The sequence below is a fragment of the Hyperolius riggenbachi genome, chromosome 3 (assembly GCF_040937935.1).
Source record: "Hyperolius riggenbachi isolate aHypRig1 chromosome 3, aHypRig1.pri, whole genome shotgun sequence".
NCBI classification, from domain to species: domain Eukaryota; kingdom Metazoa; phylum Chordata; class Amphibia; order Anura; family Hyperoliidae; genus Hyperolius; species Hyperolius riggenbachi.
This window is the reverse complement of record NC_090648.1, coordinates 210,176,967-210,202,045: the sequence shown is the minus strand read 5'-3', so window position 1 is coordinate 210,202,045 and position 25,079 is coordinate 210,176,967. Positions and strand designations below refer to the sequence as shown.

Sequence of the window (25,079 nt, the reverse complement as noted above, 5' to 3'; positions counted from 1 at the left end):
TTCCCGTGTCTGCATTGTGAGCACTGTAATAGTGTCATAAGGGGATCTGAGTGAATGATCACTTGAACAGTGCTCCGTGGGATGTTCAAGGCTTTGGAAATCCTTTTGTAGCCTAAGCCTGTTTTAAATTTCTCAATAACTTTATCCCTGCCCTGTCTGGTGTGTTCTTTGGACTTCAATTGCTCCCAATATTCTCTTAGACAACCTCTGAGGCCATCACAGAGAAGCTGAATTTGTACTGACATTACATTACATTACACACAGGTACACTCTATTTAGTCATTAGCACTTATCAGGCAATTTCTATGGGCAACTGACTGCACTCTGACCAAAGGGGGCTGAATAATTGATTCAGGCTGAATAATTACGCACACCCCACTTTGCAGTTATTTATTTTATAAAAAATGTTTGGAATCATGTATGATTTTCGTTCCACTTCTTACATGTACAGCACTTTGTATTGGCCTTTCATGTGCAATTCCAATAAAATTGATTCATGTTTGTGACAGTAATGTGACAAAATGTGGAAAACTTCAAGGGGGCCGAATACTTTTGCAAGCCACTGTATATCTTATCTAAAGTTTAGATAGTTTACACAGCAAATCTAGCTGCAAACAGCTTTAATAGAAGATGATTATTTCTTCCTGTGATACAATGACAGCAGCCATGTTGTTTGTAAACATTACACAGAGGCAGGCTTATCTGTATCTTGAACACTCAGCCTGTGAAAAAAAACTAATCTCCCCTCCTCCCTCCTCCCCTCTGCCTCTGAAATCAATGGCTAGTAACACCTCCTCCTCCCTTCTGCCCAGACTGAGCTCCTATGAGCCCTTGCTACTGCCAAGGCTCTCTGAAAACCTGTGGGCATGGTTTATTTCGTTTATAGGGAATTAGAGTATTAAAACAAAAACAAAAAAGTATTTGGCATGAGGAATGCCCTATAAACAATAGGAAAGGAACACAATTATGCAATGAGTAAAAGTTCACCTAGGATCCACTTTAAGGCCAGCACAAACTATACATCAGTGCTAGTTCATTGTGTCTGTGTTCCTGCATCCCTGTGTCCTAGCCCCTTTAACCTGAGTTAAGCGGCCTTTGTATCTAGTCCTAGTATCTAGTTCCTTGTTGCCTTACCCGTGTTTTGACCTGTGCTTTCCTTGTGACGATTCTCTGCCTAAGCGATTACCTTGTACTGTATAATCTCTTGGTTTATATTCTGCTTGTATGACTATTCGTTTGCCTGTTTCCTTAAGTTCTGCATATTCTGTAAATTGTATATATTTCTGTATATTGTTATTGTAAATATCATTCTGGTTCTGGGGCTTGTGTGCACACATTTTGTATCTACACTGGGTTACTCTGCATGGAAACCTTATGCAGAGTAGGCTGATTGTATATACCCCAGATTGCATGTGTATGCTCCTTGAATACACTTGCCTGCAGGGAGACTGGAGATTATATTGTACTCTTTGATGCAGATGTATGCTCCTTTATACTTTTGTATGCAAGATCATATTGCATATTCCGGATTGCTTGTGCATGCATATTGAATGCACTTGCTCATTTTGCTTGTCTCTTATTACGTTTTGTATATTCTTGCATGTTTGTTGAAGTGCATGAGGTTTATGCGTCCAACTAATTTATGTTCCTTGCATTTGTTAAAACCTCCCTGGCGTTCTATTAAGATCGCCAGGGCGGCTGCGGGAGGGTTTTTTTTAAATAAAAAAAACCTATTTCATGCAGCCAACTGAAAGTTGGCTGCATGAAAGCCCACTAGAGGGCGCTCTGTATGCGCACTTCTGATTGCCTCCGGTGATCAGAAGATTGCGGCCTTCCTTGTTTCGCTTTCCTCGTCGCCATGGCGACAAGCGGAGTGACATCATGGACGTCAGCCGACGTCCTGACGTCTGCCGCCTCCGATCCAGCCCTTAGCGCTGGCCGGAACTGTTTGTTCCGGCTGCGCTGGGCTCGGGCGGCTGGGGGGACCCTCTTTCACCGCTGCACGCGGCGGATCGCCACGCTGTGGTGGCGATCAGGTAGCACACGCGGCTGGCAAAGTGCCGGCTGCGTGTGCTCCTTTTTATTTCATAGAAATCGGCCCAGCGGGGCCTGAGAAATCCTCCTGCGCAGGTTACCCCGAGCTGAGCTCGGGATAACCGGCAAGGAGGTTAATAAATTACCTTATTCATTTATTCCTGGCTTGATCTCTGTTTTTCCTCATCAGTGACATTTCCTGCATTATTGCATCTTGTGCATTGCCCATGTTGTTTCATGTGCAATGCATAAATGCAATCATTACAGCCCCTTTGTGTCCTCCCCTATGCCCCGTTGTGTCTTCTTTCTATCCTTCTCTATGCTCCTTTAATTCCCCCTGAGTCCTCCATGTGTCCCCGTGTCCTCCTCTGCATGGGCACAGTATAGGGAGTCCCCAACAATGTGGCAGGTTGGAGGTTTGTATAGGCAGGCGTTCACAAGTCAGGAACTCTCTGCATTTGGACTATAAGATGCAGGGACTTCCCCCCCCCCCCCCACTTTTGGGGAAGAAAAAGCGAGTCTTATAGTCCAAAAAATACAGTATACATCAATAACTTTTTCATTATTTATGCCATGAGTAATAATTTTTCCACTCTCTTTCTATTTCATAGGCATTTTGTATGGAAAAATAGACATAAAAACAGAAAAAACATATTTTTTTCACCCAAGCTAATTTTTACATTACAAGTGCTACTGTTTTAAAACACCTTAAAATATTTTCTTTGGCTCTTCCTGGTTAAAATAATACCATATATGACTTATTTCATTACTAGTTTAGCAGTAGCAGTAGCAGACCAATGTCCCCAGCCTGTCCATCTGTAGTGATCAGATCTGATTGCTAGGGTGATAGTTCAGGGACACTGATGCTGTACAGATGCACCCCTAGGCCATAGCAGAGCTCTGCATCTGTACAACATTGGGACCCTGAACTTTAGCTCTAGTGATGGAATCCAATTGCTATGGGCAGCCAGAGCCGGGCCGAGGCAGAGGCGAGATAGGCTCCTGTCTGAAGGCGCAGTGTAGGAGGGGGCGCACAACTAACTCAGCTAACATTCCCCTATTGTGTTTGAAGCAGAGATAAATAAGAAAAGGGGATACATGGCAGTGACTGCAAACCAGATAATTAGAGATTAAGGTGTTAGGGGTCTTGGGCCGCCTCTTAGTCCAATAGCAATCAGTGTGTGACGGCTGGGGTGGAAAGGATGGAGGGGCGCCCTTTGGTGTCTCAGCCTTGGGTGCTGGAGGACATTGTCCCAGCTCTGTGGGCAGCACTCATTAAAGTTGTGACTACCTTTAAGGACAACTGAAGCGAAAGGTATATGGAGGCTGCCTTATTTATTTCCTTATAAGCAATACTAGTTGCCTAGCTATCCTGCTGATACTCTGCTGCTAATACTTTTAGCCATAGACCCTGAACAAGCATGCAGCAGACCAGGTGTTTCTGACATTGCTAGATCTGACAAGATTAGCTGCATGCTTGTTTCTGGTGTTATTCAGACAATATTGCAGCCAAATAAGTCAGCAGGGCTGCCAGGCAGCTGGTATTGTTTAAGAGGAAATAAATATGGCAGCCTCCATATACTTCTCACTACAGTTGTCCCTTAACAAGTTTAGCCTTTAATGTTTTTTCACCTTATGCATCCGAGCAATTTTCACCTTCCATTCATTCGCCAATAACTTTATCACTACTTATCACAATTAATTGATCTATATGCAGTTTTTTCCGCCACCAATTAGGCTTTCTTTGGGTGGTACATTTTGCTAAGAATTATTTTTTTCTAAATGCATTTTAACAGGAATATTAAGTAAAAAATAGAAAAAAAAATCATTATTTCTTAGTTTTCGGACATTATAACTTCAGAATAATACATGCTACCATAATTAAAACCCACGTATTTTATTTGCACATTTGTCCATTACACAATTTAAATTTAAATTATGTCCCTATAACAATGTATGGGGCCAATATTCTATTTGGAAGTAAAGGTTAATTTTTCCAGTTTTACATCGATCACTATTTACAAGCTTATAATTTAAAAAATAATTGTAATATACCCTCTTCACATGCATATTAAAAAAGTTCAGACACTTAGGTAACTATTTATGTTTTTTTATTGTAATTTTTTTTTAATTAAAAATTTTATTTGGGTAATTCTTGGTGTGGGAGGTAAACAGTTAATTTTAAATGTATGTAAATGTAGTTTTACTATTTGGCCACAAAAAAAAATAAAAATTCTAGTCCTGTAAGTGAGCGCTCTCCTTGAGAATGCACCCAACATCCCAACCCAACATCAAAATCTTAGGACCATTAGAATATTGTGAAAATGTTCTATAATCTAGGCTCAAAAGGTACCCATACACTAGATTAATTTCTCATTGATATACAGCAGATAACTATGATCGAATGTGATGTGAAATTGTTAACGCAAATGTTGACCGATCAACCAATTTATATCCAACATTGGACGGTTCAGTCGATCGGTCCAGACAAAAAATTTTGCTCGATGGCTGGCAGGGTCGGGAGCACGTCGTTAGCAGCGTTCCATAAAGCGACAACTGACGCAGCAATAATATTACCCGGGCATTTGCTTGATTCTTGGCCTTATCAGGAAATCTTAACTGACCTACAGAAGTTCAATTTAACTTACCTGGGACTTCTTCCAGCCCCCTGTAGTTCTCGCGGTGTAATCTGTTCTGCTGCTGTGCCCCTCCAAAGGCAGGCCAACTGAGCCCTGTCGCAGGCTACTGGGCATATGTGGCCCTAGCTGGTTGTCTCCTCTTCTGTGGGTCAGTTAAGGTTTCCTTAAAGAGTAACTGTCGGGCATAAAATAAAAAATCAATTCTTTATTTTTATCTGGTAAACAAGTAATAAGGATCCTAACCAGGCAATGCAAAAATTAAAAATCAGTCTTATTTTTTTTCTCCATAAAACATTATTCCCCAGTTTCCCTGGCTCTTATTTGGTACATCTGCCGCACAAAGGAAGTTGCAGGGCCTGCTGGGTTTTCTTTTTTTCTTCTTTACTTTCCCCTCAGACTTAACTAATGCAGCCTGATTGGCTGAAGCCTCTTTCCCTCCTGCTTTCCCCTCCCTCTCTGTTCCTCTCTGATTGGCAAATATTTCTCAATGCACTTTCTACTGCAGACCTGGGTGGGAGTGTCTGAAGACTGGGAGGAGGGGGGACAATGATACACAGACAGAGTAAGGGAGAAAATTATGTCAGGATTGGCTTCAAGATAGCCACAGACAAAATGGAAAATCTTAATAAGGATTTTCTCTTTTTTTAGTATAGAAAATCACTAAAATCAAAATGTGGACAGTGCCATACATATGTTATGTAAGTAGAGCAAGTATTTATCTACAGTACATATATATGGTTTTTCTTCTGAGAAAGTATGACTGACAGTTCCAGTGAAAGAGATTTAGTATAAAAGGCATAAAAACAGAAACTTGACCAGTCAGAAAATAGCAGTGTGGTGCTGACAGATTGAACTGTGTATTTTATTATTTTGCAAGATAGCAGCTCCCATACTCTATGAATGTGGCCTTTGCCTAAGATGATGGATTTTATACGTATGTGACATTTCTTTTGGGTCAAAGGCAGACTGGATAATTATACAGACAGGACTGGAGTTATGAGACAGGTTTATAATTGTATACCAGACAGTAGTTTGGCTTTGAAGTTCAGCTCAGCTGTACTTGTGCATTCCGGGCTTAAGAGACTGTGCTGCTAAAGCTCCTTTCAGGCTCTCCTGTGTCTAGGAAAGTTGTGTGGCACATTCTCTAAGCCATTGGAGAATACTGGACAACGTTACTGATCTGGAAAACTTGACATGAAATCTCAACAGAAATATAGAGCTAGAAGGAAACAAGAGCCATCTTCTGTATACTCCTTTCAAGAGCCTGTGTGTCTGTCATGCTGATCAGTTGCTTCCAGTAGTGTCACGCTTGAAACAAGTGTACACACAGTGTAGTCAGACCTGAGGCAGGATCTAGATATTTATTCTGGGTCAGTTAATTAATGTATTAGAAGCAGGGGATCACCATAACAACCAGGAGAGCAACAGATTATAAAAGAATGTCTGGTGGACTGACATGATGACAAGTTTTTGATATCTAATAGCCTCCATTCAGTGGCGTAGCTAAGGAGCTATGGACCTCAGTGCAAGTTTTGCATTGGGGCCCTACAAGCATGCTATACATAACAATTGATATGGTTCATCAAAACCAATAGAGGACAACCACAGTGTCAGAGGGGATGTGGAACAGTGTGTTAATGATAACTACTATTCAAAGCATCTATAGAAGTGATTATTATCAGAACAGGACCAACAAATATCTAATACTGGGGTTGAGGGTGGGCCCCAAGGGGCCCCTCTGGTCCAAGGGCCCAGATGCGGTCGCTACCTCTGCACCCCCAATTGCTACGCCCCTTGTAATCATCCGCTCAGCTGTCTGCACAGGCAAACAGCTGTTTGACCATTCTTTAGGTCTGAGTGTTGCAAGTCTCTGGAAAAGAGACCTGTCTTCGCTTTGCAGCTTTCAGAGTTGCTCTGCTGGTGAGGAATTTGCATATACTTGTCATGCAAATTGGTTAGCTGCCTTATTTGATGGCTTGCAGTATAAATACCTTTTTCTCCCAGAATTCCTTGCTGGTCATGATGGTTTGTTCCTGCTCAACTCTCCTGGAGTGTCAGCCTTGCTATTGTTTGCTAAAGATTATCTTAGAGCAGTGGTTCCCAACCTTTTTGGAGTCGTGACACATCAAACCAAACGTTCAGATCTCCGTGACACGTAGACTAAATGCATGTAATGAGAGCCAGCGTTTCCCCACGAAATGCACATAAGAGACAGCGTTTCACCAGTAAATGCAGGTAATGACAGACAGCCTTTCACCAGTAAATGCACGTAATGAGAGACAGCGTTTCCCCAGTAAATGCACATAATAAGAGACAGCTTTTCACCAGTAAATGCACATAAGAGACAGCTTTTCACCAGTAAATGCACATAATAAGAGACAGCTTTTCACCAGTAAATGTACATAATAAGAGACCTCTTTTCACCAGTAAATGCACATAATAAGAGACAGCTTTTCACCAGTAAATGCACATAATGACAAACAGCCAGTTGTCCCCAGTATATGTAGCCAGGGATATATGTGCCCAGTATATGTAGCCAGGGATATATGTGCCCAGTATATGTAGCCAGGGGTATATGTGCCCAATATATGTAGGCAGGTGTATATGTGCCCAGTATATGTAACCAGAGGTATATGTGCCCAGTATATGTAGCCAGGGGTATATGTGCCCAGTATATGTAGCCAGAGGTATATGTGCCCAGTATATGTAGCCAGGTGTATATGTGCCCACTATATGTAGCCAGGGGTATATGTGCCCAGTATATGTAGCCAGGGGTATATGTGCCCAGTATATGTAGCCAGGGGTATATGTGCCCAGTATATGTAGCCAGAGGTATATGTGCCCAGTATATGTAGCCAGAGGTATATATGCCCAGTATATGTAGCCAGGGGTATATGTCCCCAGTATATGTAGCCAGAGGTATATGTGCCCAGTATATGTAGCCAGGGGTATATGTGCCCAGTATATGTAGCCAGAGGTATATGTGCCCAGTATATGTAGCCAGGTGTATATGTGCCCACTATATGTAGCCAGGGGTATATGTGCCCAGTATATGTAGCCAGGGGTATATGTGCCCAGTATATGTAGCCAGGGGTATATGTGCCCAGTATATGTAGCCAGAGGTATATGTGCCCAGTATATGTAGCCAGAGGTATATATGCCCAGTATATGTAGCCAGGGGTATATGTCCCCAGTATATGTAGCCAGAGGTATATGTGCCCAGTATATACAGCCAGAGGTATATGTGCCCAGTATATGTAGCCAGGGATATATGTGCCCAGTATATGTAGCCAGGGGTATATGTCCCCAGTATATGTAGGCAGGTGTATATGTCCCTGATATATGTCCCTAGTATATGTAGCCAGAGGTATATGTGCCCAGTATATGTAGCTAGGGATATATGTGCCCAGTATATGTAGCCAGGTGCCCCCCCCCCAGGAGGAAAGAGCGAGGGAAGGAGAGTGGCACCTCAGGGTGCTCTCCCTCCCTCGCTCTCTCCTCCGTAACGAAGTGCGGTGGCTGGCAGAGGGGCGGAACTTACCTTCCGTGTCTCCGTCTGGTCTCGTCGCCGGCGCGGGATGATTTGCCACTACTCTGGCCTGATCCAGACCAGAGCAGCGGCTGCAGAACCAGAACTTCTGGCCGGCGCTTGGAGCGACACGGAAGGTAAGTCCCGCCCGCTGCCAAGGGCCGCCACACTTAGTATTGGAGGGGAGAGCAAGGGAGACAGAGCATCCTAAGGTGAGAGAAGGGGAGGAGATGGCCCCCTTCTTCGCCGCTGCCCACAGCTCTCCCTCCACTGCGCTGCTCCCCTCCGAGAGAGCCGCGACACATACCCGGAGCTGCCGCGACACATGTATGTGTTGCGGCACATGGGTTGGGAACCACTGTCTTAGAGTATTCCTGGGGACTGCACTAGGCATCCCTTCTAGTGCAGTCAGGTTGTATTATCTGTATTCTGCCTTACGGGTGCTAACCAGAGCAGCGGTTGCTACTGGTAGCCCCATCTGTGTGTCTGTCTGGATCGCATCCGCTCTAGCGGTAGAAGCGGTGGTTCCTTCTGTGTTCTGCCTTAGGGGTGTTACCCAGAGCAGCGGCTGCTACTGGTAAGCTCTATCTGTCTGTCGTGTCTGGTACGAACGCTTGCTGTAGGCTCAGTGAGGCAACCGTTTAGCAAGCATTCGCGTTCTCTATTTCATGTTCGTGTTTCATTGGTTAGTTAGGGTGGTACGCTTATCACTGGGCGCCTAACGTGCGGTGATCATGCTTAAACGCGTTCACTGTTGCGAATGAGTGCAGTGTTTGCGTTTAGCTAGGGTTTGTTATTTCCCTTGATGTTCTGATTGTTGTTGCTTGCTGTGCCTTTCTTGCTACTCTCGTGCTATGTCCTGCTCGGTCTTGTGTCACTGTTGGCAATCACCAGTCTTGTGATTGCGTTCCCACTTCGTTTCCGTTGTTGTGTGTTCACCGTCACTGGGTGGCGACTAGATTGGTGGACACACATACATTCTGTCTCTGTGATCTTTCTTTACACTTGTGCTCAGTCTAGTTCGGTCTTGTGTCACTTTTGGCAATCGCCACTCTTGCGATTGCGCTCCCACTTCGGTTCTGTTGTTGTGTGTTCATCGTCGCTGGGTGGCGACTAGATTGGTGGACACACATACATTCTGTCTCTGTGCTCTTTGATTCGGTCTTGTGTCACTTTTGCAATCGCCACTCTTGCGATTGCGTTCCCACTTTGGTTCCGTTGTTGTGTAATCACCATCGCTGGGTGGCGACTAGATTGGTGGACACACACATACATTCTGTCTCTGGGTTCTCTCTCTTTAAGGGCTATCTTGCCCTGCATTGTTTCAACTCGTACAATTCCCACTGGCATCTGTGGCCATGCAGAGGATGTGTTCATTACACTCCACAGCTCCATCTGCCGGTGGGAATCTCCCTCTACAGGTGCATTGCACCAAATCTGGGTTCTATCATTTAATACGCTTGTGGAGGACTTCCGCAGTGTCAGCGCACATCTTGTGCGCTGACCTTGGAGATAATTCCACAATCGTTACACCCCTGCATTCATTTTAACAAAAATAGTGTTTTTTTTTTCCTCTTTATTGCTTTCTGAGTTATGGGTTGCTGTGTTCCTGTATTTTGGTGTGCCTTTTCTCTTTTAATGGTATGAGACTAATATTAGTGGCTTTTTAACTTGCTGTCTGCGCTGCAGGTTGCTGTGTGCATGTACTTTGGAGAGCTAAGGATTAATATTGGCATGCAGTAAAAATGTCAGGCAGCTGAGAATGTAAAGAGAGAGAACATAAAAATATATGTACAAAAAACCTGAAAAATAAACTATCCACCACTGCTTCACTTGACATGCCGCTATCCCAGATGCCTGCTGGTAAATACAGCCTTGTCCATATGTGGGCAAATCAATGGAAAAATCTAATCTAATTATGACCCAAAGGTTGCCATACATGAACAGATGGCCACCTGACCAACATGCCCAAAAGATAGATTTCTCTCTGTTCAAAATCTGATCAGAGCTGGATCTATTCCCACCATGCACTGGAAACAGATTTTTTTTAAAGATTTCAGCATGAAATATATTAAATAATCTATGCTACAGGCCCCCACTACTGCTGCATAGTATTGTCCCGCTGGGACCCCAGAGCAGGCTGATAGGCCTCCTAGGTCTCCCCTCAAGTTAATAGTGATTCCCGGGGATCCACTGCAGAGTAATTGCAGTGGAGTGCACTTACCTGTCCAGCCAGCCAAACATTTTTTCGAAATTGTGACTGGGCAACCAGGTTGGGGCATTGATCTACAGCAGATTTTATTTGATTGATTGAATCTGTCAGGAAAAAAATTATTAATGTACAAGCCATTTTAAGTTACACCAAATGTGGCCACTAACGATCCAATTTCCAGCAAAAAATTGTTTGAGCGATCAGATAATTCTGTTCGGAAGTGAAATATGGTAATACATCATTCACTACACCATCAACAAACCAATCTTTGCTTCCTATCTATCGCAACCAACAAGGGTAATTCCAAGGCCGTTCTACATAGTTCTGCACTTGACCTCTCCGATTTTGACCAATTTTTTTTCCCGTGATCAGTGACCCCTAACACCCCCCCCCCTTCCCCCCAACCAAATTATAGCGAAAAATTCCGAAATTTGATCGAGCAGTGGCTCAAAGTCAAAATGGCCAATTTTGACATAGACCAATTATCAAAAAAAAAACATAACTTCCTCAAAAATCATTGCACAAACGGCAGATTCAGCTAGTTGGAAAGGTATTTATCTAAAGTTTATGAAAATAAATTAAAACAAATAGTTTTTGAACACTTTCAATATTTTTTAAAATTTGAAAATTTCAAATTTAATTTTTTCAAAATCACCCCTCGATTTTTTTACATTTTGGATATGTTAAAGGCAACACTTTGAACTACCTTTCCTGAAAGTTTGACGTTTTGGTCTCACTTACTTCACGAGAAATGACTCTGAATGAATTTGGTCAAAATCAGGGAGGTCAAGTGCAGAACTATGTCGAATGGCCTTGGAATTACCCACAAGTAAGTCCAAATTTTGGTTCGATAAAAATCCAATCGGATGTTTTTATGATTGTTCATAATCGATTGTGCTCATAATCAGGGATTATTTACAACCAATCCAATCACATACGATCAGAATTATCTGATCGCTCGATTTTTCGCTAGAAATTGGACTGTTAGTGGCCATTAGAGTGGCCAGATTTTTGTTGGTTCAACCTGGGAGGGGGGGAACGTGGGCCGAAAAATAGGGGGGCTGCGCTGAAAAATGGGGGTGGCCATGATATTGTATGGGCGGAGCTAACATAATGACATAACAGCGAGGCATGAGAAAGCAGTGTTTACACCATGATGTGGCCAGACGAGGTTTCTCATCATGGTTGTGCAGAAACTGAGTGATGCTATTTAATAGTATACCGTAACCCCAAAGCAGCAAACATAGCCAACTATGACCATTAAATAATAAATGCAGCAACAGTTGCCCCAGACCAGAAAATAAACGCAATGTGGGCAAAATATCAGCTCAAAATAAATGCAATGGGCAACATGTCAGCACAAAATAAACGCAATGGGCAACATGTCAGCACAAAATAAACGCAATGGGCAACATGTCAGCACAAAATAAACGCATTGCGGGCAAACATGTCAGCACAAAATAAACGCACTGCGGGCAATCATGTCAGTACAAAATAAACGCATTGTGGGCAACACCTGGGGAAAAAAAGCATTTACTCACCTGGCAGAAGACTCCTCTGGCGCGCATCTCCCCCGGACGATCCTCCTGCAGTCTCCCGCGCTGACAGGCAGAGCAGGGCTACGGCAAGATGGCGCCCGAAGCCCTGTACTGGAGACACAAATAGTCTCCAGTACAGGGCTTCGGCAGCCATCAGTGCCGTAGCCCTGCTCGCCTGCCGGTGTCGGAACACCGGAAGACAGTAAGGAGGCTGGAGCGGGGCTGCGGGCAATGAGCTGGCACGGCGTCTATAGACGCCGCTGCCAGTTCATGCAATAAAGTGACCAGAGTCCCGAGGCCGGGACGTCCCGCTGCTAAAAGCGGAACGTTTCCCGGGACCTCATGCAACCTGGGACAGAGGACCCTGGATCCGGGACGCGTCCCGGGCAATCCGGGACGTCTGGTCACTGTAGTATATACAAATACTAAACAGAGGTACAGACTAACCAGCAAGCTCATGGTGACCCAGAACTCATTGGAGTGTGTAAGGGGCTACAATGGTCCTAAAAGCCCCCTTACTAAGATGCTATGGAAAACACAAGTTTGCTTTCTTAAAACTGAAGCCCTACTTCATAGAGCCAAATTAATCCATGCCATGCGCTGATGAGGATCAACCAATCCAAAACAGTCTGTATGAATGTTGGATTATTATGGCTCTGTACAAATTAACAAGCTGACACATCATTGCATTCCAGCGGTTCTGGAGGTGTGTTTAGCTTCTAAGGGCAACAATGGTTAATTTGCATATATTCAGCAGTGATGCACTGGGAGACATCTCGGAGCTCACTCCAACCTGAATTATCGCAAATTCTTTGTGTTTTAAGAAAGCAAACTTTTGTTTTGCAAATACTAAACACAAATACTAAACAATATACAATTAGTGGTAGATAAATTAACTGGTTTATGGACTTGCATCAATAGATTTTACACGATTTCAGCAGAAATCCTCTCTAGTATTGATAGCAACATTGCAGCTGTGAGCTTTGCACTGATCAGTACAGTACAAAGCTATGCAAATGTACTGCTCCTGTCTCCAGCCCTCACCCACAACCCTCCCATCAGCACCAATTAGGCTAAAAATGAGCATATCTGATTAATGTTCAGCCAGTATTTCAATTGCAATATCAATTATAAACGCCATGTTTTTCAAGTGAACCTGAAGCAACATTATAAAAATGCTTAGATACTTAGCTAAGAAGAAGTTTCTCTCTCCTTGCCCTTGTTCCACCACTGTCCCCTGGTGAACTTTTTTTTTTATAAGCTTGGTCAAATAACTCTTTTCGACTCTTCGCGCAGTCTTCAGTAGTACTCACATCCCCAAGTATGTCTAAAGACAAGCGAATACATACTGTGCATGCACAACTCAAGGCTCACGCATGTGCAGTACACGTAGAAGCACTCGGGGTGCGAGAGCTTCCGAAACGTGCTGAGAAGTTTTGAAGGCACAAATTTTGAATGGGGACAGCGGTGGAATGAGAGCACGGAGAGAGGATTGGGAAGACTCTGTGGGACCCAAAGCCTTTCCTCTTCTTAGATAAGTATCTAAGTTTATTTTTAATGTAGCTTCAAGTTTGCTTTAAGACAATTTTCACAGGATTTAGTGTTTGTACCGAATGTAATGTCTAATCTGTTAAAAACATCATGTAGTATATGGCCTTCTTGAGAAGGAGAGTCTACTCCGGTGGCGTAACAATAGAGGCTGCAGGGACGTTTTGGGGAGCAGGAGGGGTCGCAGCGTGAGAGGAGAGCAATGGCCACCTACATCGGCGGGGACTCCCCCCTTCCCCCCTTCCTCACCTCAGGCTCTTCCCTCAGTGCTCCCCCTACAGCTTTATTAAGAGGCAGCAGCGGCGGGCAGGAACACAGTCATACCTCCATGCATTCCATGTGCCGGAAGTTTCTCTCTCTAAGCGTCTGATGCTACTTCCTGTGTATCAGGAAGTAGCGTGAAGCACTTAGAGATCGGACCTACACGGTGGAACACATGGAGGTATGCCTGTGTTCCTGCCACCTATTAATGCTGGAGGGGGAGCGCTGAGGGGAGAGCCTGACTCCCGAGGTGAGGGGAAGGAGTGGTCCCCCCCCTCAGCCGATGTAGGTAGCCAATGCTCTCACCTCATGCTACGACCCCTCCTGCCCCACAAAATGGCCCTGAGCGGGCCCCGGAGGGGCATACAAATTATTGCAGGTCCCAGGGGGCCCAGTAATTTAGATATCCCAGGGGGCCCAGTGGTAATAGCAGAGCATGGCTTTTGCTGCTAGATAGCTAAATTGTTTTAAGCGTGCATTTGCTAAAAAGCACTAAAATGTTTAAATAAGAAAATGATAAAGTTTCACAGCAATTAACTAATCATTCTGCTTTCCTTTGAGTAACTTCTTTTTGTCTCTGGGAACTTATGGTTTCGATTTCTCGTGACTTTCAAATAAATCCACATTGCTCTTACTGTGTCTACTTGCAGCACCGGTTTTACGTCAACACTCAACTATTTGGCATAGAAGAATGCTTAGTCGATTTCATAGTAAACATGCTTTTTTTTTTCTTTCTCTTGCAAATTTCTAAAGGTAGATGGATTTGGTCAGGGCCAGTTCTAGACTTTTTGCTGCCTGAGGCAAACTTGTGAGGATGCATCCCCCCTCCCCCCAAGTATTTGCACTGCACATTATAGCTGTGGTGCGACTGGAAAAAAAACCCCTCAATATAAGTAGGTAGGTAGCCAGGTTTAGGTGCCCCCTATATATGAAACAATGTATCGGTGCCCCAGTATATGTAGCCAGGTATAGGTGCCCCCAGTATAGGTATCCAGGTATTAGTGCCCCCCCAGTATAGGAAGCCAGGTATAGGTGCCCCCAGTATAGTTAGCCAAGTATAGGTACCCCCAGTATAGGTAGCTAAGTATAGGTGCCCCCAGTATAAGTAGCCAAGTATAGGTGCCTCCAATATAGATAGCCAGGTATAGGAAATCCTTGCAAGCTTAAGTGTTATAGCCGTGGTGCGACCAGAAAAAAACACCCTCAATATACATAGGTAGGTAGGCAGGTTTAGGTGCCCCCTGCGTAGGAAGCCAGATATAGGTGTCCCCAGTATAGGTAGCCAGGTGTAGGTGCCCCCAGTATAGGTATCCAGGTATAAATTCCCCCAGTATAGGAAGCCAGGTATAGATGCTCCCAGTATAGGAAGCCAGGTATAGATGTCCCCAGTATAGGAAGCCAGGTATAGATGTCCCCGACCCCAGTAAAGGTGCCCCCAGTATATGAAGCCAGGTATAGATGTCCCCGACCCCAGTATAGGTTCCCTCAGTATAGGAAGCCAGGTATAGGTGCCCCCAGTATAGGAAGCCAGGTATAGGTAATCATTGTAAGCTTAGGGCAGAGATAAATGGAATGTGCTTTTCTCAACAAAAAAAAGTGAGTAAGGCCCATGCAACTATTTAGGGCCTAGAGGGTCTGCAAGGGGCCCAGCTGTCAAGGCAGTATCTTCCTCAATGCCCCTCCTTTCTTCCCAAGTTTAAGTTCTTTCAGGAATTGTGTCAATGAAATGGTTGTCTGTCAGTCTTGGCTGCATCTTTCAGTTCAGTTTGTACTGAGATCACACCTCCAGACTCCACTGTAGCTAGCACCTTGAAGGCTGGTGTCGACATAGCAGTTGCAGGGTCTGACTCTCCCTGGGCCATTAGATGATTACATATGTATCACCCATTTATATATTCTTAGCACAATATGTACTATACAACTGTACTTTGGTTCACAATGATCTTATCTGTCTATGTAACTTGTCTGTAAATATTTATCTGTACAACATATCCATAGCATATGTTGGTGTATATAAATCAGCAGTAATAATAAATTGCTTTTGTCCACTCTGCTTCCAGCTATTTAGACAGCTAGTCAGGTATCACCAAGTGACACCAAAAATAGGAGGTACAGCAGTTGCCAAAGTTCGTTTCCCAGTATCCCTGCATTATAGTAGAAATCTTGTGTCTAGATGAGGAGGTGGTACTCTAGTTTACAGGAAGTAGGTGTGAGCCACTGTAAGACCTCAGCTCTGGTAGCAGAGATGGCTACCTACTCACTGCTGGTTGGAGTATTGGAAGCCTGGAGTCTGGATTAGTTGTAGACTTGTCATTGCTGCCAGGGCAACCTTTACTGCCTTTACTCCTGCAGATGAGACCAGCAGTGCTGGGACCTGAGATGATCCACATGGAGGTTAGCTGGGACATGTAGTAACCAGATAGAGGGTGAGTGCTGCTTTACTTGGTATGCCTATCACTACCTTCTTTCACCACTTCCTGTCATTACCTGCTGCAATCACTACCCCTTGTCACTGTTCACCAATCACCACCTGTCACTATCTGCCAGAGATGGATTAATATGTAATGGGGCCCTAGGAAAGGTAGTAGCTTTGGGAGGTGCTTATAGTCCATTTGGTAAGCTGAAGCAGAGAGAAGTCAAAGAAGTTAACAAGTGGGCCCCTTGACACTCACTAGGCCCTAAGCACCTGCCTAGGTTGCCTGGTGGATGGTCCTGCTCTGCTATCTGCCAAATGCCAATCCCTAACTTTCCAATCGCTGCCATCAATAACTCTTGTCCCTACCTGCTTGGTCCCCACCATGACAAAAATATACAGAAATGGTAGTTCTCTTAAAGAAGTTAATATGTAGAATGTGAGGAGCTCAAAAGGCAGCTATGTGCATGGGCCCAAATTATACACTGTAGCTGACAGCTAGCAGTTAGCTATATAGGAATACCTGGTGCCACTGAGCCAATAATTTACATTGGCCCGAATGCACTAGCAGTAATATTGCCATGTGGAGACAGAGCACAGCAATATTACCAGTATTACAGCAGAGCAGCGGGAGTTATGCTATTAGCACGACCCACATGTCTCTTTAATTGAGCACGTTACCATAGCACTGATAGCGCAACTTGTGGTACACTGCTGTGGTAGTAGCGGTAATAATGCCGCACGCTATTTCCGCACTGCAGTATTACCGCTAGTTAGTGCAGAAGGCCCATTGAGTCTATGGTTGTTCCAGAGCACTGTGTGCTGAAACTGTTTCACCAGTAGTTAGACAGTTCAAATTACATGTAGCTGGTTCCAAACCTTTTCTCAACAGTCAACATGAATTCCAATTAGTGTTGGGCGAACAGTGTTCGCCACTGTTCGGGTTCTGCAGAACATCACCCTGTTCAGGTGATGTTCGAGTTCGGCCGAACACCTGATGGTGTTCGGCCAAACCGTTCGGCCACATGGCCGAACTAAGAGCGCATGGCCGAACGTTCCCCGAACGTTCGACTAGCGCTGTGATTGGCCGAACGGGTCACGTGGTTCGGACCCGAACGCGCTCTGATTGGCCGAACTGTCACGTGGTTCGGGTAAATAAATACCCGAACCACGTCATATCTCCGCCATTTGTCTGTGGGTTTAGCTTTGGGTAGGCAGGCAGGGTAGTTCGCGCTCCAGCCACGCTAGCCAGGGTCCCCCCAGTCATTGTGTCGCTGCTGGGAATAGTAGTACACCGCTCGCTCAGCCACACTATATAGCATTGTATTTACTGCCACTCTGTGTACCTCGCTCAGCCACACTATATAGCATTCTGTTAACTGCCACTCTGTGTCTGCTGGGAATAGTAGTACACCGCTCGCTCAGCCACACTATATAGCATTGTGTTTACTGCCACTCTGTGTACCTCGCTCAGCCACACTATATAGCATTCTGTTTACTGCCACTCTGTGTCTGCTGGGAATAGTAGTACACCGCTCGCTCAGCCACACTATATAGCATTCTGTTTACTGCCACTCTGTGTACCTCGCTCAGCCACACTATATAGCATTGTGTTTACTGCCACTCTGTGTCTGCTGGGAATAGTAGTACACCGCTCGCTCAGCCACACTATATAGCATTCTGTTTACTGCCACTCTGTGTACCTCGCTCAGCCACACTATATAGCATTGTGTTTACTGCCACTTTGTGTCTGCTGGGAATAGTAGTACACCGCTCGCTCAACCACACTATATATCATTGTGTTTACTGCCACTCTGTGTACCTCGCTCAGCCACACTATATAGCATTCTGTTTACTGCCACTCTGTGTCTGCTGGGAATAGTAGTACACCGCTCGCTCAGCCACACTATATAGCATTCTGTTTACTGCCACTCTGTGTACCTCGCTCAGCCACACTATATAGCATTGTGTTTACTGCCACTCTGTGTCTGCTGGGAATAGTAGTACACCGCTCGCTCAGCCACACTATATAGCATTCTGTTTACTGCCACTCTGTGTACCTCGCTCAGCCACACTATATAGCATTCTGTTTACTGCCACTTTGTGTCTGCTGGGAATAGTAGTACACCGCTCGCTCAGCCACACTATATAGCATTCTGTTTACTGCCACTCTGTGTACCTCGCTCAGCCACACTATATAGCATTGTGTTTACTGCCACTCTGTGTCTGCTGGGAATAGTAGTACACCGCTCGCTCAGCCACACTATATAGCATTCTGTTTACTGCCACTCTGTGTACCTCGCTCAGCCACACTATATAGCATTCTGTTTACTGCCACTTTGTGTCTGCTGGAAATAGTAGTACACCGCTCGCTCAGCCACACTATATAGCATTGTGTTTACTGCCACTCTGTGTACCTCGCTCAGCCACACTATATAGCATTGTGTTTACTGCCACTCTGTCTGCTGGGAACAGTACTACACCGCTCGCTCAGCCACACTATATAGCATTCTGTTTACTGCCACTCTGTGTCTGCTGGGAATAGTAGTACACCGCTCGCTCAGCCACACTATATAGCATTGTGTTTACTGCCACTCTGTGTACCTCGCTCAGCCATACTATATAGCATTGTGTTTACTGCCACTCTTTGTCTGCTGGGAACAGTACTACACCGCTCGCTCAGCCACACTATATAGCATTGTGTTTACTGCCACTCTGTGTACCTTGCTCAGCCACACTATATAGCGGTGTGTTTACTGCCACTCGGTGTCTGCTGGGAACAGTAGTACACCGCTCACCCGCCACTGTATAGCATTGTGCTCTGTGTCGCTGCTGGGAATAGTGGTACACCGCTCACCCACCACTGTATAGCATTGTGCTCTGTGTCGCTGCTGGGAATAGTGGTACACCGCTCACCCACCACTGTATAGCATTTCTGTACTGCCACTGTACTGCTGCCAGTCAGCGTGTACTTTAAGGATAAGTGAAATGAGAAAGAAATCCGGTGAAAGAGGGAGGGGCAAGGGAAGAGGTGTTTCCCCTGACGGTTCACGTACAGGCCACAGGGGAGCACCCAAGAAAACCCACCCAATACCGCCCATGTTGTCCAGGACAACAACCCTCACAAATCCAAAAGAACAGGACCAGATAATCACTTGGATGACCTCTCAAGCGTCCAGCAGTGGGTTAAGCAGCACCAGCACATCACGCACGAGGTCCGAGTCCTCAGCCAGTTACAAGGAGCCAGTGGGCACAAAGCTGACACAACCGGCAGCGACACCACGCACACAACTGCCAGATAACCAGTCCGATGAATTACCTCAGGACACAATGGGGTATTCGCAGGAGCTATTCCCAGCCCAACAAGATTCCACCTTTCAAAGGTCAATGGAGGAACAGCGAGAAATGTTGTGCCCGGATTCACAACCATTAACTGTGGGAAATGCACCGCGCACTGAAATGCAAGGCGAGTCCGAGGACTTTGAAACCCAAATCCCAGAGCAAGTTGGGCAGGAGGGGTTGCAATTGCAGGAGGTCGGCCGACAAGATCTGGAAGACGACGTTGGAGTGAGCTGCGCAGAGGTTGTTCTGGGGAGCTCTACTCCACGGCGGCGGCGGCCCCCACAATGACATATGACGAGTTTGAGGAGATGGAAGAGGAGGGTATGGACAATGTGGACATAGACCCAGATTTTGTTTGTGAACGAGAACATCGCCGTCGTAGCAGCAGCACAGATGAGTCTGTTGAAGAACCCACTGCTGCACGAGTTCGCCTTGTGCCACAAGGTAGGCGGCGCGCAATTTCAGGCACCACAAGCGTGGAAGTTCAAGTGAGAGGCAAAAGAGGCGCAAACAGAAATCGCCAGCAAGGCATGTGCTCCAAAGTCTGGACTTTCTTTGAAGACTGCACTGAGGATGGTACTATGGCGATTTGCAAGGTGTGCAAGACCCGCCTGAGCATAGGGAAAAGTATTACCAACCTCTCCACCACCAGCATGAGCCGCCACATGCTATCCAAACATCCCACTCTGTGGGCAAACGCGGCAGGACAGGGTACCAGCAACACTGCCTCCCTTGGGGTCACCAGACTCACCACCAGACCCGCCTCAGCAGCAGCAGTAGCCCAGCCATTGTGTGGTTCACAACATTCACAAACATCAGACGCTGACACTGTCACTTTCCGGAGTAGTGCTCTTGAGGTCTCCCAGTGTTCATCAAACACAACAACCAACAGCCCTTCAGTGTGCAGCCCTACGATTCAGTTGTCTGTCTCGGAGATGTTTGATCGCAAGAGGAAATTGCCAGCAAATGACCCCCGGGCCGTGGCAGTAACAGCCAGCATAGCCAAGCTTCTGGCCTGCGAAATGCTGCCATATCGAGTGGTGGAGACAAACAGCTTCAAGGGCATGATGTCAGTGGCCATCCCACGTTACGTGGTTCCCAGCCGCTACCACTTTGCGCGCTCTGCAGTGCCTGAGTTGCATGAGCACGTGGTCAGCAAAATAACCCGAAGCTTTAGGAATGCAATTGCCTGCAAGGTTCACCTCACCACTGACACCTGGACGAGTGCGTTCGGCCAGGGTCGATACATCTCCCTTACCGCGCACTGGGTGAACCTTGTGGAGCCTGGCAGCGATTCCTCACCTGCTACGGCGCGGGTGTTGCCCACGCCGCAAACAGCTGCACCGCCGTCCCTCCCACTGGATAACAACAGCAGCACCTACCTCTCTGATTCCTTCTCCTCCAACGCATCTCAAAGCTGTACCTCATCCGGAAACGCTAACCCAGCACCAGCAGCAGTAGGATTGTGGAAGCAGTGCAGCACAGCTGTTGGCATGCGTCAGCAAGCGTTGCTGAAGCTGATCTGCCTTGGGGATAAGCAGCACACAGGGGAGGAAATTTGGAGGGGAATAAAGGAACAGATGGATTTGTGGCTGGCACCGCTGGACCTGAAACCGGGCATGGTTGTGTGTGATAATGGGAGTAATCTCATTCGCGCTTTAAGGTTGGCTAAGCTGACACACATCCCTTGCCTGGCGCACGTGATGAACCTAGCAGTTCAGCGGTTCCTGAGGACATACCCAGGCGTGGCCGATCTTCTGTTGAAGGTGCGACGAGTGACCAAACATTGTAGAAATTCCAGTACTGCTTCGGGGGGCACTCGCCAAGATGCAGGAGCGCTTCAATCTCCCCCACCATCGCTTGCTGTGTGATGTCCCTACGTGCTGGAATTCTACGCTGCACATGCTAGCCCGCTTTTGCGAGCAGAAGAGTGCAGTGGTCCAGTACATGACGGCGCAGTACCGAGGCGCATCCGGACAGCTGCCAAGCTTCTGTGGATCCGATTGGGCCAACATGTTGGACCTCTGCCAAGTCCTCCAAAATTTTGAGCAGTCCAAGTTGCTTGTGAGCAGTGACAACTCTTCAGTCAGCATTACCATACCACTGCTGTGTTTACTGAAGAGGTCAATGTTGAAAATCAAGGAAACAGCTGTCATGATGCAACTGGGGGAATCTGAAGGAGAAAACGATCAGCGTGATGGTACCAACATCAGGCCATCCACCTCAGGAAACGCTGGCCCCAGCAGCTATGACGAAGAAGAGGAGGAGGAACAGCTGGAGTTGGAGCAGGAATTTCATGCCACCACTGACGAGGGCCAGAGCGGTGCACGTTGGACTTCCACAATTCAGCGCGAATGGTCAGCAGAAGCAGACCAGGAAGAAGGTGACGACTATGATGCATCACAACAACTATCACAACGCTCACAAGAGGATGATGAGGATTCTGGCAGGACTCTGGCACACATGGCTCAATTCATGCTAGACTGCATTGAACGCGACCCACGCATTGTGCGCATTCTGGACAACACCAATTACTGGGTTTATACACGTCTGTATCCACGGTACAAACACAATGTTCCAAAACTGCTTGAAGAAAGAGTCAGACAGGTCAAAATGGAAGAATACCAGCAGGCCCTTGTGGAGACTTTAGAGAGGAGATTGACATCCTCCCCCTCCTCTAGCCAGTTGTATGCCGACAGACTGACTTCCGCAAACCCAGGACGACCAGGAGGGCAGCAAACAACACAAGCCGCAGCTAGTGCCCAAAAGGGAATGGTATCGGCAGTGTCCTTGGAGTGGGAAAATTTTCTGACACCCATGCAGCAGCAGCCCACAGAACAGCAAGTGTGCAGATCCACCTCCAACACCGATCGCCTGGAGAAGATGGTCAAGGACTACATGTCAGATGGCGTAGCTGTGTTGAACAATCCATCTGCACCCTTCAACTATTGGGTATCGAAGCTAGACACCTGGCACGAACTGGCAATGTACGCAATAGAGGTGCTGGCTTGCCCGGCAGCTAGCGTTATGTCGGAACGCTGTTTCAGTGCTGCCGGAGGCATCGTCACAGATCGGCGTATCCGCCTCTCCAGAGAAAATGCAGACCGTCTGACTCAAATTAAAATGAATCAATCCTGGATTGGAAACGACTATGCAACACTCCCGGACCCCAACCAAGTAACATGAACAATGACCATCTGTGATGGGTTAGCGTTGCCGGTCCCTGTTTATGGAACCTCTCATCTTTATTACATTTATGACTGCATGGCGGTAAAAAGCATGCTATCCGCACGCTTCTTGTCCTCATGCAAGGCCTGGGTTGTTGTGTCTCAAAGCGTGGCCTTCTCCTCCTGCGCCTCCTCCTGTTCCATCACGTGTGCTGCTGCTGCTGCTGCTGGGTTAGCGTTGCCGATCCCTGTTTATGGAACCTCTCATCTTTATTACATTTATGACTGCATGGCGGTAAAAAGCATGCTATCCGCACGCTTCTTGTCCTCCTGCAAGGCCTGGGTTGTTGTGTCTCAAAGCGTGGCCTTCTCCTCCTGCGCCTCCTCCTGTTCCGTCACGTCGGCTGCTGCTGGGTTAGCGTTGCCGGTCCCTGTTTATGGAACCTCTCATCTTTATTACATTTATGACTGCATGGCGGTAAAAAGCATGCTATCCGCACGCTTCTTGTCCTCATGCAAGGCCTGGGTTGTTGTGTCTCAAAGCGTGGCCTTCTCCTCCTGCGCCTCCTCCTGTTCCATCACGTGTGCTGCTGCTGCTGCTGGGTTAGCGTTGCCGGTCCCTGTTTATGGAACCTCTCATCTTTATTACATTAATGACTGCATGGCGGTAAAAAGCATGCTATCCGCACGCTTCTTGTCCTCATGCAAGGCCTGGGTTGTTGTGTCTCAAAGCGTGGCCTTCTCCTCCTGCGCCTCCTCCTGTTCCATCACGTCTGCTGCTTCTGGGTTAGCGTTGCCGGTCCCTGTTTATGGAACCTCTCATCTTTATTACATTTATGACTGCATGGCGGTAAAAAGCATGCTATCCGCACGCTTCTTGTCCTCATGCAAGGCCTGGGTTGTTGTGTCTCAAAGCGTGGCCTTCTCCTCCTGCGCCTCCTCCTGTTCCATCACGTGTGCTGCTGCTGCTGGGTTAGCGTTGCCGGTCCCTGTTTATGGAACCTCTCATCTTTATTACATTTATGACTGCATGGCGGTAAAAAGCATGCTATCCGCACGCTTCTTGTCCTCCTGCAAGGCCTGGGTTGTTGTGTCTCAAAGCGTGGCCTTCTCCTCCTGCGCCTCCTCCTGTTCCATCACGTCTGCTGCTGCTGGGTTAGCGTTGCCGGTCCCTGTTTATGGAACCTCTCATCTTTATTACATTTATGACTGCATGGCGGTAGAAAGCATGCTATCCGCACGCTTCTTGTCCTCATGCAAGGCCTGGGTTGTTGTGTCTCAAAGCGTGGCCTTCTCCTCCTGCGCCTCCTCCTGTTACATCACGTGTGCTGCTGCTGGGTTATCGTTTCCGGTCCCTGTTTATGGAACCTCTCATCTGTATTACATTTATGACTGCATGGCGGCAAAAAGCATTGCTATATCCGCACGCTTTTTGTCCTCATGCAAGGCCTGGGTTGCGTCTCAATAAGCGTGGCCTTCTCCTCCTGCGCCTCCTCCTGTTCCATCACGTGTGCTGCTGCTGGTGCTGGGTTAGCGTTACCGGTCCCTTTTCCTGGAACCTCTTCTCTGTATTACATTTATGACTGCATGGCGACAAAAAGCATGTTACCTGTGCAAAGAAACATGACATTTTCCACATTTAAAAGACAGTTTTCCCTTTGAAACTTTACAATCAATTTTCTCAAAAACTATAAGCTCTTTTTCAAATATTTTTTTTCCTCTTGTACCCACTCCCAAGGTGCACATACCCTGCAAATTTGGGGTATGTAGCATGTAAGGAAGCTTTACAAAGCACGAAAGTTCGGGTCCCCATTGACTTCCATTATGTTCGGAGTTCGGCGCAAACACCCGAACATCGCAGCGATGTTCGGCGAACGTTTGCGAACCCGAACATCTAGGTGTTCGCCCAACACTAATTCCAATGTCTTTTGTTCATTCTAGCGTCTATTGTACTATTATTACTGTAAAACTGACAATGCTGTGGTTTATCCTACCTAATAATTTGCATATGTTTCTGCGTCTCATGTCTCTGTGTGTGCTTTTTGGTTGTGCGCGTGCGCAGGGAGGGATGCAGAGACACTGAGGAGAGCTGGGAAATGACGCACGGCTTGCAGGGGAGGACGGAGCCAGGAGGGGCGGAATTGTAGCAGGTAGAAAAGGGGGTATCTGTTTTAATATATATATTTACATTATTACTTGGTCAGCAGCTCTAAATAAGGTGCTGCTAACACAGGTTTGTAAGTAAGTGCATTTTGCCCTTAGTCAGGATGGCCGCTGCCGCATGTATAGGCAGGGCTGAAGGCTATGCGGAGAGGGGAGTGAGTGCAGGGGCGTAGCAATAGGGGTTGCAGAGGTAGCGACCGCATCGGGGCCCTTGGGCCAGAGAGGCCCCATGG

The 25,079-nt window shown here is 46.5% G+C and overlaps 1 protein-coding gene across 1 annotated transcript in view; it reads right to left on the bottom strand.

Moving 5' to 3' along the window:
- LOC137562270 (uncharacterized) overlaps window positions 1–6,694 on the bottom strand; it is a 294,902-nt gene extending 288,208 nt beyond the window's left edge. Inside the window, exon 1 of the mRNA XM_068273603.1 lies at window positions 6,665–6,694. Coding sequence (XP_068129704.1) covers window positions 6,665–6,694 — 30 coding nt within the window. The remainder of the gene's footprint in view (window positions 1–6,664) is intronic.
- Window positions 6,695–25,079: the final 18,385 nt, after the last annotated feature.